Raw genomic sequence first — 17,181 nt, 5'->3', positions numbered from 1 at the left:
CTAAGAACATTTTATTTTTATTTTATCTCAACGTGGGCCTCAATGTGGACTTTTGGATGCCTGGTGGTCGTTGAACGGGTCTGGTGTTAGAAGGCAAGAACCGCAAACCACGAAGTGGCAGCAAGAAACGTCCTCCTCTCTCACTCCTTGTTGAGAAAGCCCAGCACACAAACATAAGGGAAATCAAAGGAGGCAATTACATACTGGGAATTATCCTAAAGCCCAATCTACCTTACACAAAAACCACCCTCCGTGTGGTGAAACGTAAACACTCTTAAGCTCAAAGTTTACCCTGCAGTGCATTCAGAGAGTGCATTCAGAAATGCGACACACAAACGACACATGAAAGCCCACGGAATTCTTGTTTCTCACAGTCTGGGAGTCCTTTTGGTGCTTTTTTGCAAACTCCAAGTGGTCTTTCATGTGTCTTTCACTGAGGAGAGGCTTCCGTCTGGCCACTCTGCCATAAAGCCCAGATCGGTGGAGTGTTGGAGTGATGGTTGTCCTTCTGGAAGTTTCTCCCATCTCCACACAGGATCTCTGGAGCTCAGCCAGAGTGACCATCGGGTTATTGGTCACCTCTCTCACCAAGGCCCTTCTCCCCCGATTGCTCAGTTTGGCTGGACGGCCAGCTCTAGGAAGAGTCCTGGTTGTTCCAAACTTCTTGCCATTTAAGAATGATAGAGGCCACTGTGCTCTTGGGAACCTTCAATGCAGCAGAATTTTTTTTGTAGGCTTCCCCAGATCTGTGCCTCGACACAATCCTGTCTCTGAGCTCTGCAGGCAGTTCCTTCGACCTCATGGCTTGGTTTTTGCTCTGGTATGCATTGTCAGCTGTGAGACCTTGTATAGACAGGTGTGTGCCTTTCCAAATCATGTCCAATCAATTGAATTTACCAAAGGTGGACTCCAATCAAGGTGTAGAAACATCTCAAAGATTATCAAGAGAAATTGGAGGCACCTGAGCTAAATTTCAAGTGTTATAGCAAAGGGTATGAATACTTATGTAAATGTGATATTTCAGTTTTTTCTTTTCAAAAAATTTGCAAAACTTTCTAAAATCCTGTTTTCTCGTTGTCATTATGAGGTATTGAGTGTAGTTTGATGAGGGAAAAAATGAATTTGAACGATTTTAGCATAATGCTGCAACATAACAAAATGTGAAAAAAGTGAAGGGGTCTGAATACTTTCTGAACGCACTGTGTATCGAGATGTCTTCTACATGTCACATGGTCCATGCTAATCTATACGATCCTATCTCCATTATGGCAATTCGTCGCTTACCTCCACAAACGTAACAGTTTGATATTAGCCAATTGATTAAGAAATTATTTTACGATTATTATTTATTTATTTTAATTACGCAATTAATCAATCAATTATTGTACACCTCTCCCTCCAAATACTGTCTCTATGTGCTGCACAGCGGTAATGCTGGGCCGGGCGCCCCGGCAATGCCGCACGCTGAAGGATGTTATTTATTTATTTGGCATGGGGGCGGTATACTTTGAATGTATCTGTACTTGTTTTGGTGGGTTTTTTTAAACCTGGGACTTGTGTCATCAACAATTCAGTTAAGTGGCAAAAAGTGCTACAGAACAGTGATGTTGTGGCTGTTTAGAGGTGGCCATCAGCCTTTACGTGGATCAGCTGAAGCAGAAAGGAGCTTTGAAACGAGTGCGTCTGTTGGAATCGAAGGAGCATGCATTCCATGACACAATATCAATGAGCAGTGGTTACTCTCCTATGAAACGGCAGCTTCAAGCTTTCCTGGAGGTGAGAATAGGTCATCGTTAAATTTAAAACAAATTTATTTAAGCACAATTAAATTCTAAGAAAAAAGCTATTCGGACACGGACAATGTGAGACAAACGTTTAAAAACATGCTCACTTTTTCACCTGTTTCACTGTTGGCAGTTCTTATTGTGTTACTGTATTACGATTTCACAAGTGTTGCATCAACATTCCCAACGAATTGTCAATATGTTGGCACCATGGATATTTCATTGCTATATAATCATAAAATGCTGTGTACTTGCAGGTATGTTTGTGCTCCATGTTTTAGATGTGGGATTATTTTGTTTTCTGCGAGTGTTCAGGAGGAGTTTGGTGACAAGCTCACTCCGATCGTGGTTGGTCTGAACCTCACCCTGGTGGAACAGCAATCTTCCAACAAGGACGACCTCCAGCCTGTTCGCAGTCGGCACTTTCCTGATCGTGTGAGCACTCAGGTAACACTAATGCGCAGCTCAAGCACGTCCAACACACCCACAACCTTAAACGTATTATCGTTCCAATCAGATGTAGTGCTCTGAATTTAACATAAACTCTGAATGGATAAAAAAAAATCCGAGGTAATAATAACTCTGAATGAAGAAAGAGGGTTGGGACACTCACACTCGCTCTACCAGGCTAGTGAGCCACCGTCGCCACCTTCTCAAATACACCCAATAACTCTAAAGGCCTTTTTACAATGGACCAAATCTTAGGGGTGTCCCCGGGGTGACTTGGGGGTGATTGGTGAGCAGTGGCGGTGAGTCATCCGTAATGAACATAACATGATTCAGGGTACCAAGTTCAACATGAAAGCAACATTCTCTGTGGCTTTTAATTCAGCATTGCAACCTTTTCACTTTTGCACACGTGATTTTGTATCCCAACTTTCCCGTCTAAGTGAAATATTTGCAATGGTTGCTTTTTATCGATTTTACGCCCAACCGATTGATTTTGTGTTCAAACAGCGTACGTTTCCTGCCTTCACAACATTTAGCTTCCTGTGAGGTCAGCCCATCAAATGCATGCGCACACTCTGTGATCTCTCACCCCAGGTTGAATCCTTCAAGTGTAAACCGTTTCTTGATTAACCCCGGGGTGAGTTTGACTCTTGGTGATTGGAACGTATAGTTAGCACCGACCAAGTGTAAAACGACGCGAGGGATGAACTCGGGGGTGAAATTTGTTTGTGGCTATGGGGCCTTCCTGGGATGAGCTTGCCCCAGTGTTTGATGGTCTCGTGCAAAAAAGTCCTTAGGTGTAGCAAAGTTCATATACTCCTTTAAAGGTGATAATTGAGTCTTGCCTGATGTATTTTTCTTGCAAAAGTTTTCAACAGATGATAAAATGTTTTGTTCAAGTGTAGTGTCGTCATGTATAAGAAATACTTTTTCGTGATGGTTAGGCATTGGTTCAGAATGGTGCTAAAGTTTGTATACTTGTTTATTTTATCCATTAATTTAAGAATTGTTTATTATATACAACATTAATGTTTGTTGAGGTGAAATTTTTATTCTAAAAGTCAAGTAAATTTGCTGGAGTATTTGAGTTAGAGAGAGAGATAGGGAGAGGGAGAGGGAGACGGGGAGACGGAGAGAGAGAGACGGAGAGACGGAGAGACGGAGAGAGAGAGAGAGAGAGAGAGAGAGAGAGAGAGAGAGAGAGAGAGAGAAAGAAAGAAAAGAAAAGAAAAGAAAAGAAAAGAAAAGAAAAAGAAAAAGAAAAAGAAAAAGAAAAAGAAAGAAAGAAAGAAAGAGAATGCGCCACAGCTGACTCCGCTCGTGAGAAGGCCGAATGCCTCAATTCTGTATTTGCTTCAAAATCTTGTGTCCTTAATCCTGAACAGAATCCTTTCTTCTCCTCTCCCTGTCAAGGCTTTAGTACCCAAGGCAGTGTTCTCGGTCCCATCTTATTCCTAATCTTCATCAATGACTCTCCGACTCTCTGGAAAATCCTCTTTATCTCTTTGCTGATGACTCTACTCTCTGCCTTGTCATCTCTCATCCTTTTAACAGACAGGCAGCAGCCTCTTCCCTCTCCTCAGACCTTGACAAAATCACAATCTGATCAAACACTTCCTCCACTCCAGAAAGGAAAAACACTCCAGAAAGGATCCATCATTGCTTCGGATATGAAATCTTTCCTCTTCTCCAATGGCTTGATCTCTGATCATCAATTTGGTTTCAGACCAGGTCACTCTACTCTGGACATGCTGCTTCTGCTGTCTCAACAATGGATGGAGGTCCTCAATGCCAAACAGGAAATCAGAGCTGTCTCCCTTGACATATCAAGGGCCTTTGATACGGTCTGGCACCCAGCTCTGCTCACCAAACTCTCCTCCTATGGTATCCATGGAAATCTCCATGCATGGCTTGCGGACTTCCTCTCTGGTCGTAGTCAACGTGTGGCCCTGAATGGATTTCTCTCATCTCCCCTTCCTGTTCAGGCTGGAGTTCCCCAAGGAAGTGTGCTGGGCCCTGTGCTTTTTCTGGTCTTTATCAATGATCTCTCTGACTCTCTGGAAAATCCTCTCTATCTCTTTGCTGATGACTCCACTCTCTGCCGCTCCATTCCTCTTCCCTCAGATCGGCAGTCTGCAGCCTCCTCACTCTCTGAAGACCTGGACAAAATCACAGACTGGTCAAACAAGTGGAACATGTCTTTCAATCCTGCCAAATCTCACTCTCTTACTATGTCTCTCCGAAAAGATCGACTGGACAACCCTCCCATCTACTTTCTCAACAATCCTCTCCAAGAAGTTCTGTCACTCAAGCTTTTGGGTCTCACTATCTGCCATGATCTTTCTTGGGAAAACCACATTTCCAAGCTGGCCTCCAAAGCCAGTCGCCGACTGGGCATCCTCCGTCGTGCGAAGTCCTTCCTCGACACACCTGAGCTCCTCACCACTTACAAGGCTTTCATCCGCAGCTCAATGGAATACTGTTCTCCCCTATGGGCTGGTGCTCCTGCCTCACACCTGGCTCGGCTTCACGCTGTTGAATCCAAAGCTTTCAAAATCATTGGAATCTCCCGCGATGAAGCTATCTCTGAGGGCCTTTCACTCACTCACCGCAGGCAGGTAGGTGGTCTTTCTGTCTTCTACCGACTCCTCTCCGGCCTTGCTCCCCCAGCTCTCTCTGTGCTCTGTCCCCCAAATATTCCTACAGGTCGCACAAGATCTGCCAGCAACCCTCTGATGGTTAAACTGCCGAAATCTCGGCTCTCTGCTCACCTTCACTCTTTCATTCCTCTTTTCTCCCGCCTGTGGAACAAACTCCCACACTCCCTTCAATCCCTCTCCTCCCTCCAGGTCTTTAAAACAGCTGTTCACCACCATCTCTTATCTTCCCCCATCCATAACCTTGATCTTTTCTACCCCCACGAATTCACCCCAGATCCACCTTGTTTGAAATTCCAACTTATTTCCTGGAAATCCTGGCAGTGTCCATATGTTTATACCTCTCCCACCCCCCCCCCCCCTTCACATGCCTCCCCCCCTTCACATGCCTCCCCCCCTTCACATGCCTCCCCCCCAAAGCCCTCTCCCTCCCACAGATCTCTCGATGTCTCCATGTCTCTCGGTCCCTGCTCTCAAATGTTGTGTTTGTGTCCTTCCCCCTCTCTCCCCATCTTGTCTACCGCTCCCGATGTTATTTGTTTTATGTGTCTGTTTGTCTTTCTGTGTGATTAATGTTCGCTCTTTCACGAGCCTCGATCTTGTATACAAAAAAAAATAAAAATAAATAAATAAATAAATAAATAAACACTTGGAATATGTCTTTCAATCCTAAGAAATTACACACAATCACGAGTCTCTATCTCCAAAAGGACCATACGGCAAATCCTCCCCCATCTACTTTCTCAACTACCCTCTCGAAGAAGTTCATTGACTTAAACTCTTGGGTCTCACTCTCAGCAATGATCTCTCTTGGGCAAGCCACATTTCAAAGTTGGCCTCCAAAGACAGACACCAACTGGTCATACTCCATCATGAAAAGTCCTTCCTTGGCACACCGGAGCTCTGATCCACCTACAAGGCTTTCATCTGCTGCTTGATGGAGTACAACTATCCCACCTGGGCTGGAAACTCAGCCGCACACCTTACTCAACTTGACACCATGGAAGCCAAGGCTTTCAAGAGCATGAAAATCTCTCATGATGAAGCTGAGTCTATGGGCCTATTACTTTTCCATCGCCGACAGGTCGGTGGTATCTCTGTCTTCCTCTGCCTTTGCCCTCTCTGTGCCCTGTCCCTTCCATGCATCTGCAGGATGCACGAGGTCCACCAGCAAACCTCTCTTTGTGAAACTGCCTAAATCCAAACCACTGCTCACCTCCACTCATTTATTCCTTTTTTCCCTGCCTGTGCAACCACATTCCACACTCTGCAATCTTATTCTTCCATTGAGGTCTTCAAGACAGCTGTTCACCACCATGTCAAGTCATCATCCCCCATATAAAACCACGATCTTTTCTGCACCCCTTAAACCACCCGCACCCTCCCAAAACTTTGCTTACGTATCCATCTTTTTAATCTCTTGCTTTCTCTCATACCACTCATCGTTACCTGCATCCCCTGGTTGTTCATCTCCGTCGACATTTTCCCTCTGACCTGCTGTTGGAATTTCCCCTTTCCTGCTGTCCCCTTTGCTATGTTGTCTTGATCTGTTCTGTTACCTAGCTCTTCCACGAGCCTGGACCATGTATTAAAAAAGGCTTGCGGTGTATTGGCTAAACAGGACATGCAATAACCTTTGTAAAGCACATCGTGCTCTCCCATGTGCAATTACTGTTAAATGCCACAAGTCCTCCACCTGGCCTTACCTGTTTAGGTTTTACACAATATGACCTCAACCTATTTTCCACTAAGAATTACACTCACCGCCTCCTCGGTGCATGTTTCACAAGATGAATCGTGTCCGTCAGTTTCCCTGATTCAGGCGCAAATCTAATTTACTCAATCACACGGTCCACACTATTCTTACGACATTCTATCTATGGATCGCCCTTATCCCCCTTCCACACAACAATATCCTTGAACACCCTCTGAGCTCAGCTTTACTGTGATATATACATGTGATATATGTACATTGTTTATTATTTTGTGTGCTGCCTTTGGCTGCTGGTTTGCGCTATTGGGAGTGCGGCTGTACCACTCATGCAGAGCTCCTGCTCTGCTGACATAGATTTATTGAGGGATGCTTTATTATTTTGTATTTTGATCTGAAATGTCCTTCCCTGATAGCAACTCCTCAAGTCGGCACATCCAGATCTGTTCGAAGGCTTGGGAAGCTGATTTTAGGTTTTATTAGGTTTTAAGGGTTTTATTGTATTCTCTGTGATAAATGTTGCGCAACTGGGTGGTCATGGTCTCTGAGGTAAATGGCCCCTTAAAGTTTGATTCTCGCCAAAATGTATAACGTCATTGCATGCCCCATGAGTTAGGCTTTTGTGTGATATGTGAATAGATGATGGAGGTTTTACATTTCACAATTTTATGAATATAAATGACCATCACAGAAGTAAAATGGCGTCCAAAAATTTACCTTTATCGAAGTGGATAATATCACTGAATGGCCCTCTAACTTTTGCTGCAATGTATGGATTGGATTGTCAATGGATGTTTTGTGTATTTTCTCCCGACGACGATGGGTTTGCGCTCCATTTTCCCAGAAAACATACATATTTATAATTGCTGCTAGCAATGTGGCTCCATGTGGTTGGCGGATTCAGACTGCTTGGAAGCCGAGTGCACTGCTTGTAGTTCCTGATGTAATTATTATTATTGGATAATCGCATCTACCCTCCTTGCAGGCTCATATTTTGCTTGATTGCGGAGAGGACAACGTATGCATTCCAAACCTGCACTTGTCAGTTACCACGTAAGTCTCAAAGGGTGGGCCTTCAGAGGAGAGCATCTGGTTGTAAAAGGGCTCCAATTCGAGTTCGCAATTTATGGAAACCAAAAGCACCCCAATGGAAGTGGCCAGGGGGATTGGGGAGGAGGGGGGCAGGGGATTGTTAATATCCCAATTCAAACGTGTAATTCAAAATAGCTGCTGCTGTGTAATTCAAAACACTTCACTTCACTGGAAAATGTGGGGACAGGACTACTGTACTGTAAAGGGTGGGGCTTGTAATACCCTCTCCCACCTGGAGAGGCACTACACGATACACATTTACATAGAGAATTTCCTTTCCCCAGCCCTCCTCCAAGACCACCAGCAAAGATAAAAACACCCTTATGCACTAATTCGGGTAATGCTGATCCTATGTACCAAGTCTGGATGTAATCGGCTCAGAACTGTAGGAAGAGTAGTGCGACAAACGCACCCAAACACCGGTCTGTGAATTATAGTAAGGATGCCCCCCCCCCCCCCCATTATTAGCTTCTTTCTGTTGCATTCTCTTCAATGCAATGCATGGTATGCCTCACCATAACGACACCAATTTCTAATCGCTACAAGCAATTCTTTATTAATGCTAGTTACTATCTCTGTCTGATGCACAAACTACAGTGTGAAGTCCTGGATATATGTCATTGGTGTATTTTTGATGATGGGTGAGCAGAGACCAGAAAAATCTGTACGTGGGGGCAGAGAACGAGTTGCGCCTTTTACTGCATGCGATCAATAAGGGTGAGGGGGCTTACGAGGCAGAGCTTCAAGTCTCGTTGCCTCCTGAGGCAGACTACGTGGGCTTTACCCGCACCGGGGTGAGACCTAAACATTTAATCTTGCCCAACAGCAGACTTGCTTAATTGTGAATCTCTGAGCTGGCTAGCTGGATTGAAAACGAAGTATTTGATTGTAGTGCAAGGCTTGAAAGTTATGGTCTTTTTCTTGTTGTGTTGTGATGGGGATTTTTATTTTTGGTTCTGGGTGGTGTGTGTGTGTGTGTGTGTGTGTGTGTGTGTGTGTGTGTGTGTGTGTGTGTGTGTGTGTGTGTGTGTCTAGCAGCAGAGCACATGCGCATACAAGTCATTGAATGCCACTCGCACTGTCATCTGTGGACTAGGCAACCCCATGCAGAGTGGTGCTGATGTAAGTACACTTAAAACAATACCATTGACAAGTAGAAAGCATCTGAAAATGCAAAGCTCGTCCTCGTCTGCTTTGTATTCAGACGTTTTCTTCTTCTTCTTCCCAATGTTAAACATGACAAAAACAGTTTTTTTTTAATACAAAATGAAAATTGACGATTTTATGCAGCCTTGACATTTGCCTTTTGATCTTAAAAAAACAAACAAAAAAAATACAATCGTCTTCTAGATTTTGATTGGTGAACCAATTCTGTGTCCCATTCTGCAAATTCTTAAAATTTCAAGTCAACTGGATGAAATTGACGATGTTGTGCAATCTTGACCTTTGAGCTTTTGAAATCAAAATAAAAACCATTCGGCTTCTAGATTTTGAGTGGTGAACCAATATGCAAATTCTTTAAATTTCTGGTCAATAGGATGAAAATTGACGATTTTATGATATTGACCTTTGACCTTTTGACCAAATTATTAATTTGACTTCTCCATATTATCATTATAAAACTTTCCTGAAAATTTGATGAGAAAAGCTCAAATGGTAAAAAAAATGATGGCACACACACACACACACACACACACACACACACACACACACACACACACACACACACACACACACACACACACAACCCCATCTCCCACTGTGCGGAGGACGGGCTGGTAATCACAGCAACAGCTCATTACGCGGGAATATGTCACAACCACAATAAACTTTTAACTCTTGTGCACCAACAGCTCAAGGTTGAACTGCGCTTTAGTGTCCCCAAATTGCTGGGCGACCAGGACGCTGTTTCCTTTCACATTGTCATCAACAGGTACCAGCCAAGGATTGTCTTTTAGGTTAGGCAATGTGCACGTGTATTGGATTCTCATCCGATTTCTGTGGGGTTTTCAAACAGCTGAGATTATTTTGAAGATGCTTTACAGATATGCATATTATCAGCGAAGCTCGTCACCACCTTTTTATTAATTAAATTGTTCTGCATCCTTATGCGAAGTTTCAAAATCTAATTGTCATGTTTCATAAGGAAAGGTCTGCGCTAGAACAAAGTAACTCAACCCAGCTTTGTGAAACGACCTACAAACCGCTAAATGTGATTCTAAACAGGAAGACGTGTTTGCTGATATGGCGGTGGCCTTTTCGGATCGTGTTCGGTTCATACAAAAGCTGCCGGCCTTGCTGCGGGCCACGTCTGATGACTTGGATCCCTGCCCGGGATACCTATTTGAAGAAGCAGCCAAGATCTCTCTGGAGTCTCCGGGCAGTTGCTGCTGTTTGCTGGAATTTCTGATGGATTGCCTAAAGAATGCCTCATGTTATGGCAAGCATAAGACCCTTAAGTTGTGCCGGCATATTTTGTCCCATGAGTCAACACACTTTGCGCCGGCATGCCTCTTTGCTGCAGCAAACTGCAGCATACAGCAGTGTTGTTGGCCCACTTGCAGATCGATCATTTGATCAGAAAGTGCGATCAACGGCTGCCGTTATTTCCCGGTGTGTACCCTGGTTAGAATAGGTACACCATATCCCTGCGTGTCATAAGAGGCGACTAAGAGGGTTGGCGTCAGGAAGGGCATCCGGCCATAAAAACATTGCCTCAAAAAGAGAACCATGACAATTACAACTACGTATGGGCAGGGTACAGCCCGAAGTGGAGATCGGATTCTGAGGTTTGGGACATGGAATGTAGGGACAATGACAGGGAGATCAGGAGAAGTGGTGGAAGTATTGGTCAGAAGAAGAGTGGACATATGTTGTGTGCAAGAGACGAGATGGAAGGGAAGTGGTGTGAGAATGGTGAAGGGTAGGCAGGGACAGAAATACAAGTTTGTGTGGCAAGGGTGCCCAGAGGGCGTGAATGGTGTTGGTGTCCTGTTTTCTGAAGAGTTTGTAGACAGTGTGGTGAGTGTGACTAGAGTGAGTGATAGGTTAATGATGGTGAAAATGATGATTGGAAAGCTCTTGGTGAACGTCATCTCGGGATATGCTCCGCAGGTTGGTCGGAGCGATGAAGAGAAGGACAGGTTCTGGTGTGTGATAGAGAAGCTGATGGAAAACGTGAAAGATGAGGAAGTTGTTGTGGTAGGAGGAGACCTAAATGGACATGTGGGAAGGAGTATGGACGGTTTTGAGGGAGTTCATGGGGGTTACAGATATGGTGTGAGAAATGGAGAAGGTGAAAGGATTTTGGAGTTTGCTGATGGAGCTGATTTGTTGATTTGTAATACTCAGTTCCAGAAAGAGGATAATAAGCTTGTTACATACACGTCAGGTGGGTCGACGACAACCGTTGACTACCTGATGGTGCGTAGGCGGGATAGGGGGCACCTCCGGGACACAAAGGTGATCCCGGGGGAGGAGGCTGTTTCACAGCACCACTTGGTTGTCTGCGACATAAGGGTGAAAGGTGCGAGGAGAGCTTGGCGGGTGAAGTACCAACCGAGAATGAAGGTGTGGAGGTTGAAAGAGGTGACAGTAAGGGAGGCATTAAAAGAGAGGCTGAGTAGGGTAGAGGATGATGTGGTTGAGCTTGAACGTGGTTGGATGTCAATGAAAGATAGTCTGTTGGGAGCCGTTGGTGAGGTATGTTGATGGACAAAAGGACCACCGAGGCACTCGGAAACATGGTGGTGGGATGATGAAGTTGGAAAGAGGATTGACGAGAAGAGGAAGAAGTTCAAGGAGTGGCAGAAGGCGAAGGGTACGGGAGCAGAAAAAGCAGAGCATGAAAGTTATAAGGCAGCCAAGAACGCTGCAAAGAAAGAGGTAGCAAAGGCGCAGGAGGCATGTAGGAAAATGTTCGGAGAACGCTTGGATTCGGAAGAGGGTCAGAGAGAGGTATTCAGGATTGCAAAGCAGATAGCGAAAGAGAGGTGTGATGTGATGGGGGTGAGTTGCTTGAAGGATGAAGTGGGACAAATCGTTGTGGACCCAGATGGAATTAAAGGAAGATGGAAAAGATACATGGAAATGCTGTTGAATACAGATAATGAATGGGATGGCAACATAGAGAGTAACCCAGTTTTAGGACCGGCAGAGAAGATAACTGAGAAGGAAGTCGAGGAAGCGATAAAAGCAATGAAGAGTAGAAAAGTGGGAGGGCCGACGGGAGTTGTGGGAGATACGTTGAAGGCAGCAGGAAGTTGGGGTGTGAAGAGAATGACAGAGATCTGTAATCTGGTGGTGAAAGAAGGCCGCATTTCAGTGGATTGGGACTGAGTACCCTCGTCCCTCTATACAAGGGGAAAGGTGACCCTCTGGAGTGTGGCTCGTACCGAGCGATAAAGTTATTGGAGCATGGAATGAAGGTATTGGAAAGGGTGTTGGAGAGGAGGATAAGGAAGAAGGTGAAGATCAACGAAATGCAGTTTGGATTTATGCCAGGAAGAGGAACGACAGACGCGCTCTTTATTGTGAGGCATTTGCAGGAGAAGTACATGGAGAAGAGGAAGAAGTTGTTTCTTGGGTTTGTTGATCTGGAGAAAGCATTCGATAGGGTTCCATGCGAAGTATTGACATGGGCATTGAGGAAGTTAGAAGTGGAGGAATGGTTGATCAGAGTAGTGATGGCAATGTACAAAAGAGCGCGCACAGCTGTAAGGACGTAGGACGGGAGCAGTGGTGCGTTTGAGGTGAAGGTGGGAGTGCATCAGGGGTCGGTACTAAGTCCACTACTATTTGTAGCTGTGATGGAGGTGCTGGCTCAGAACGTAAAGGAGGGTTTACCGTGGGAGTTGTTGTATGCAAATGATCTGGTGTTGATTGCGGAAAGTATGGATGGACTGAAGGAAAAGATGAACAAGTGGAAGGAATGTATGGCGACAAAAGGTCTGAAGGTGAATATAGGAAAGACGAAGGTGATGGCAAGTGGTAAAGCATGCGGTGAGGTGGAAAGAACTGGGAAGTGGCCATGTACTGTGTACAGGAAGGGTGTCGGAGTGAACTCCATTCAATGTACAATGTGCTCTGAGTGAGTTCGTCAAAAATGTAGTGGTCTGAGAGTGTCATTAACCAGTGTGGCAGCTACATTCAAAGGTAAGGTGTGCACAGAGGGAGCTGCAGATGGAGGAAATGTTGAGTTGGATCTTGGAGATGGCGTGAAGCTGGAAGGTGTGAAAACATTTTGCTACCTCGGAGACATGCTGAATGGAGAAGGTGGATCAGACTCGGCAACGGTTGCTCGAGTGAGATGTGCATGGAAGAAGTTTCGGGAACTGAGTGGCGTGCTGATGAGGAGGGGAGTGTCGTTGAAGCTGAAGGGAAAGGTGTATGCTGCATGTGTGAGAAGTGTTATGATTTATGGGAGCGAGACATAGGTAATGAATGTAGAGCAGCAATGAAGGCTGGAAAGCGTGGAAATGCGAATGGTTCAGTGGATGTGCGGAGTATCGTTGAGAGAGAGGAAGACAAATGATGAATTGCGAAAGATGATGGGAATAGAGCCTGTGATTGATGCTGTGAATAGGAACAGGTTGAGATGGTTTGGTCATGTTTTGAGGAAGGATGAAAATGACTGGTTGAGAAGAGTGATGGAAATGAATGTTGAAGGAAGTAGAGGACGGGGAAGACCGAGAAAGACTTGGCTAAAAATGGTGGAAGAAGAAATGCGGGCAAGGGGGTTAACAAGGAGAGATGCAGAAAATAAGGGAAAATGGAGAAGATTGTCATGGGGACCGCAAGGCTAACCCCCGCTTTAGCAGGGAAAATGGCCTCAAAATGCATGTTGTGTTGTTGTTGTTTACAGATATGCATATTGATTTGTGTTATTTAATGTAACACATGTCTAGTTATTTGTTGCATTGTATAGTTATTTATTTATCTTTGATTACGATGATATTGTAAGGGACAAGCGTTTATTCATACTTGCCATAGAAGATTTTTATTTATTGCTATGTCATATCCTATGAGATGATGACATGGGGTGATGTCATTTCAAAACTGAAGGCACCATCAACTAGTATAGCTGTGCAATAGGCAAAGCTTAGGTCCGATGTTTCGACCGCTGAGTGCTTGCCTATTGGCTACATAACAGCTGCAGTCGTGGCCTAAAATATTGGCACCCTTGCACTTTTTTCAAATAACCCACAATGTTCTCGAAAAATAAGTTGAAAATGACAAAAGTATTTGGTCTCCACAATTCTTTATTTCACTGTTAATATTACAGAACCTTTGTTTTTGATTCAGAACTGAATATATCCTTTTAAATCAGAAAATAAAAAATAAATGGCATTGACAAGATTATTGACACCCTACACTTAATATTTGGTTGCACAAACTTTGGACAAAATAACTGCAGTCAAGCGCTTCCTATAGCCATGAATGAGATTCCCACACCTCTCTACTGGCAGTTTGGCCCACTCTTCTTGTGCAAACTTCTCCAGTTCTCCCAGATTTGAAGGGTGCCTTCTCCCAACTGCTGTTTTCAGACCTCCCCACAGGTGTTCAATGGGATTTAGATCAGGACTCATTCCTGGCCACTTCAGAACACTCCAACGTTTTGTCTTGAACCATTCCTGGGTGCTTTTTGAAGTGTGTTTTGGGTCATTGTTCTGCTGCAAGACCCATGACCTTCGACAGAGACCCAGCTTTCTGACACTAGGTTGAACATTGCGCTCCAAAATGCCTTGGTAATCTCCTGATTTCATGATACCATGCAAACATTCAAGGCACCAGGTGCAGCACAGCAACCTCAAAACATCACTGAACCTCCTCCATGTTTGACTGTAGGGAAGGTGTTCTTTTCTTTGAAGGCTTCATTTTGTCTTCTCCAAACATAGAGATGATGTGCTTTACCAAAAAGCTCCAATTTGGTTTTATCTGTCCACAGGACATTCTCCCAGAAGGATTTTGGCTTGTGCAGGTGTGTTTTGGAAAACTCCAGTCAGGCTTTCTCAGCAGTGGGGTCCTCCTTGGTCTCCTACCATAAAATCCCCTTTGATTGAGTTGGTGACGGATGGTGCGAGTTGAAACTGTCGTACCTTGTGTCTTAAGGTAAGCTTGAATCTGTTTGGCAGTTAATTGAGGTGCTTTCTCCACCATTCGAACAATCCTTCACTGTCATCTTCGATCAAGTTTTCTCTTGTGGCCATGTCCAAGAAAGTTGGCTTCTGTGCTATGGGCCTTAAACTTCCTGTTAACATTGCGTAGTGGACACAGGAACATCAAGACCTCTGGAGATGGACTTGTAGCCTTGAGATTGCCCATGCTTGGCTACAATCTTGTGTCTGACCTCATCAGACAATTCTCTGGTTTTTCTTTCTCTTCTCCATGCTCATTGTGGTGCACACAGTGACACAAAACAGCAGAATGACTCCTTTTCTCTATTCCAACTGGTTGAATGAGTGATTTTTATATTGCAGGCACCTGCAACTCACAACAGGTGAGCTCAATTCCAAACTAAAGGAGAATCACCTGCTTAAAATCTAATTATTTCTAACAACTTCTAAAAGGTGCCAATAATATTGTCCAGGCCATTTTAGGATTTATGTGTGGAATAAGCTCGGATTTAGTTTTTTATTCAGCTTTTTTGTTTTGTTTCACTGCAAACCAAAGAAATACATATGTTGATACCAAAATATTTTTAAAATTTGAACAATTTTCTGGAGGAAGTGGTGCATTATTTGAAAAAAGTGCAAGGGTGCCACTGTATACTAGTTTGTAGTGCCTTTCCGTTTTGTCTATGGATATTTCCAACTGCATTCAAACTTTTTTGTGATAATACCAATTTGTTTGTCTTTTCAGCTCCAACTCGAAGAATTCAGTGAGCAACTCTGTGATCAGGACTTTTCCTGTCTTTGTCTCTGCGAAAGTAGAGCTTCATGGGTTAGTTACATTCTAGCTGCCCATTATCACAACCTTTCAAGCTTCATAAGAAATCTGTGACGGAAATTATTACACAGTTGAACAGCAGATATCAAGGCCTCTGGGATTGTGCAAAGTAAAGGTTTATTGAGATGAGGTAGTGGAATATGAAACCGTAGGTTTTCACATGTAGTCTCCACCAGAGATACAAATATATATATATATATATATATATATATATATATATATATATATATATATAATTGAGTGAAAGCATGTTGTATGTTTCACCTATTTTGAGATAGGAAGCTGAGACTTTCAGGGATTATTGAGGACACGCTGAAGTTGTGCCTGTACAAGTTACGTTTGATTCAATCAGGTTTTAGAAAAAAAGTTATTTCACCATTTCCTTCCATTGCAATTGGGAAGGGTTTTGGGGGCGGGAGGATTGGAATGGGGAAGGCGGGTGGGAGGGAGGGATTGCAATTGGAATTAGAACAGCACTCGATAGAGCACATACGCACATAGAGCACATATCACGGTGTGTACCCCGATTTAGAATAGGTACACCGTATCCCTGCGCATCGTAAGAGGCGACCATTCAGGTGTCAGGAAGGGCATCCGGCCATAAAAACATTGCCTCAAACAGGGAACCATGATTGTCATGGGGCCCGCAAGGCTAACCCCCACTCTAGCGGGGAAAATGGCCTTAAAACGATCATTCTTTTTTTTTTCACTCGCCAGAGCACATACCTCCACCAGGCTGAACAGTTTGTTTTGTATCCCACTGATAGGCCGGATCTGGATTCGGACCTGAACCAAAACCTAATTGGCTTGTTCTTGTCACCTAACCAACGCGTCCAAGTTTACTCATAACTCGTCCGCAACTTTTTAAAATATCATATTATATATCGCTTTTCGCCCGATTTCTCAATGGTGAAGAATCACTTAAAAAATCAAATAGTTCTCGTATCCGAATCCATATTCAGATCTTCCCCAAAATCGAATTGATTCGGTCTTGTCACAAACACAATCTGTCCACCAAATTTTGTCCTAATCCGTCCATAACTTTTTAGGATATCGTGCTATGTATCGGTTTTAGCCCTATCACTCAATGGTGAAGAATCATTTAAAAAATTCTCTGATCCGCATCCAGATCTGGATTTTCAACAAAATCTAATCATTTCGTTGTTGTCACATATGCTATCTCTCTGCCAAATTTCGTCCGAATCCGCCCACAACCTTTTGAGATATCTCATTCACAGACAGACAGACAAACAGACAGACAGAGGTGAAAAAAAAACCCCCATCCACTCTGGGTGCCAGAGGTAATTATCCGAGCTTCATAATCACGAGGTATTATATATATGCACATAAGCAGTGCACCTTTTTGCTTCACATACATAACCCAGATTCTTTTTATTTCTGTGGGCGATTCAGGCAGCGGCCTGTTGCCTATACACCGCCCAAATAAAGGGATGTGTCAGAAGAACGTTTTGCCCCCTTGGAGCAAGATTGTCCATTGGGTGGGTCCTCGGCAATGGTATTACTAATCATAAAGCTAATA

At 44.0% G+C, this 17,181-nt stretch overlaps 1 protein-coding gene across 2 annotated transcripts in view; it reads left to right on the top strand.

The window, feature by feature from the left end:
* The window catches only part of LOC137430004 (integrin alpha-8), a 117,374-nt gene that overhangs the window by 90,448 nt on the left and 9,745 nt on the right, over positions 1-17,181 (top strand). Inside the window, exons 17-23 of one of the 2 annotated variants that reach the window (XM_068120466.2) lie at positions 1,622-1,776; positions 2,100-2,231; positions 7,588-7,655; positions 8,344-8,488; positions 8,733-8,816; positions 9,548-9,627; positions 15,555-15,635. In XM_068120466.2, coding sequence (XP_067976567.2) covers positions 1,622-1,776; positions 2,100-2,231; positions 7,588-7,655; positions 8,344-8,488; positions 8,733-8,816; positions 9,548-9,627; positions 15,555-15,635 — 745 coding nt within the window. Of the gene's footprint in view, positions 1-1,621; positions 1,777-2,099; positions 2,232-7,587; positions 7,656-8,343; positions 8,489-8,729; positions 8,817-9,547; positions 9,628-15,554; positions 15,636-17,181 lie in introns of both variants that reach the window. The other variant, XM_068120457.2, reaches the window with a different exon arrangement.

This window comes from Myxine glutinosa, chromosome 1 (genome assembly GCF_964187855.1).
Source record: "Myxine glutinosa chromosome 1, kmMyxGlut1.1, whole genome shotgun sequence".
NCBI lineage: Eukaryota > Metazoa > Chordata > Myxini > Myxiniformes > Myxinidae > Myxine > Myxine glutinosa.
Note: the sequence above shows the minus strand (reverse complement) of the source record. Positions and strands in the feature narration are given on the sequence as shown.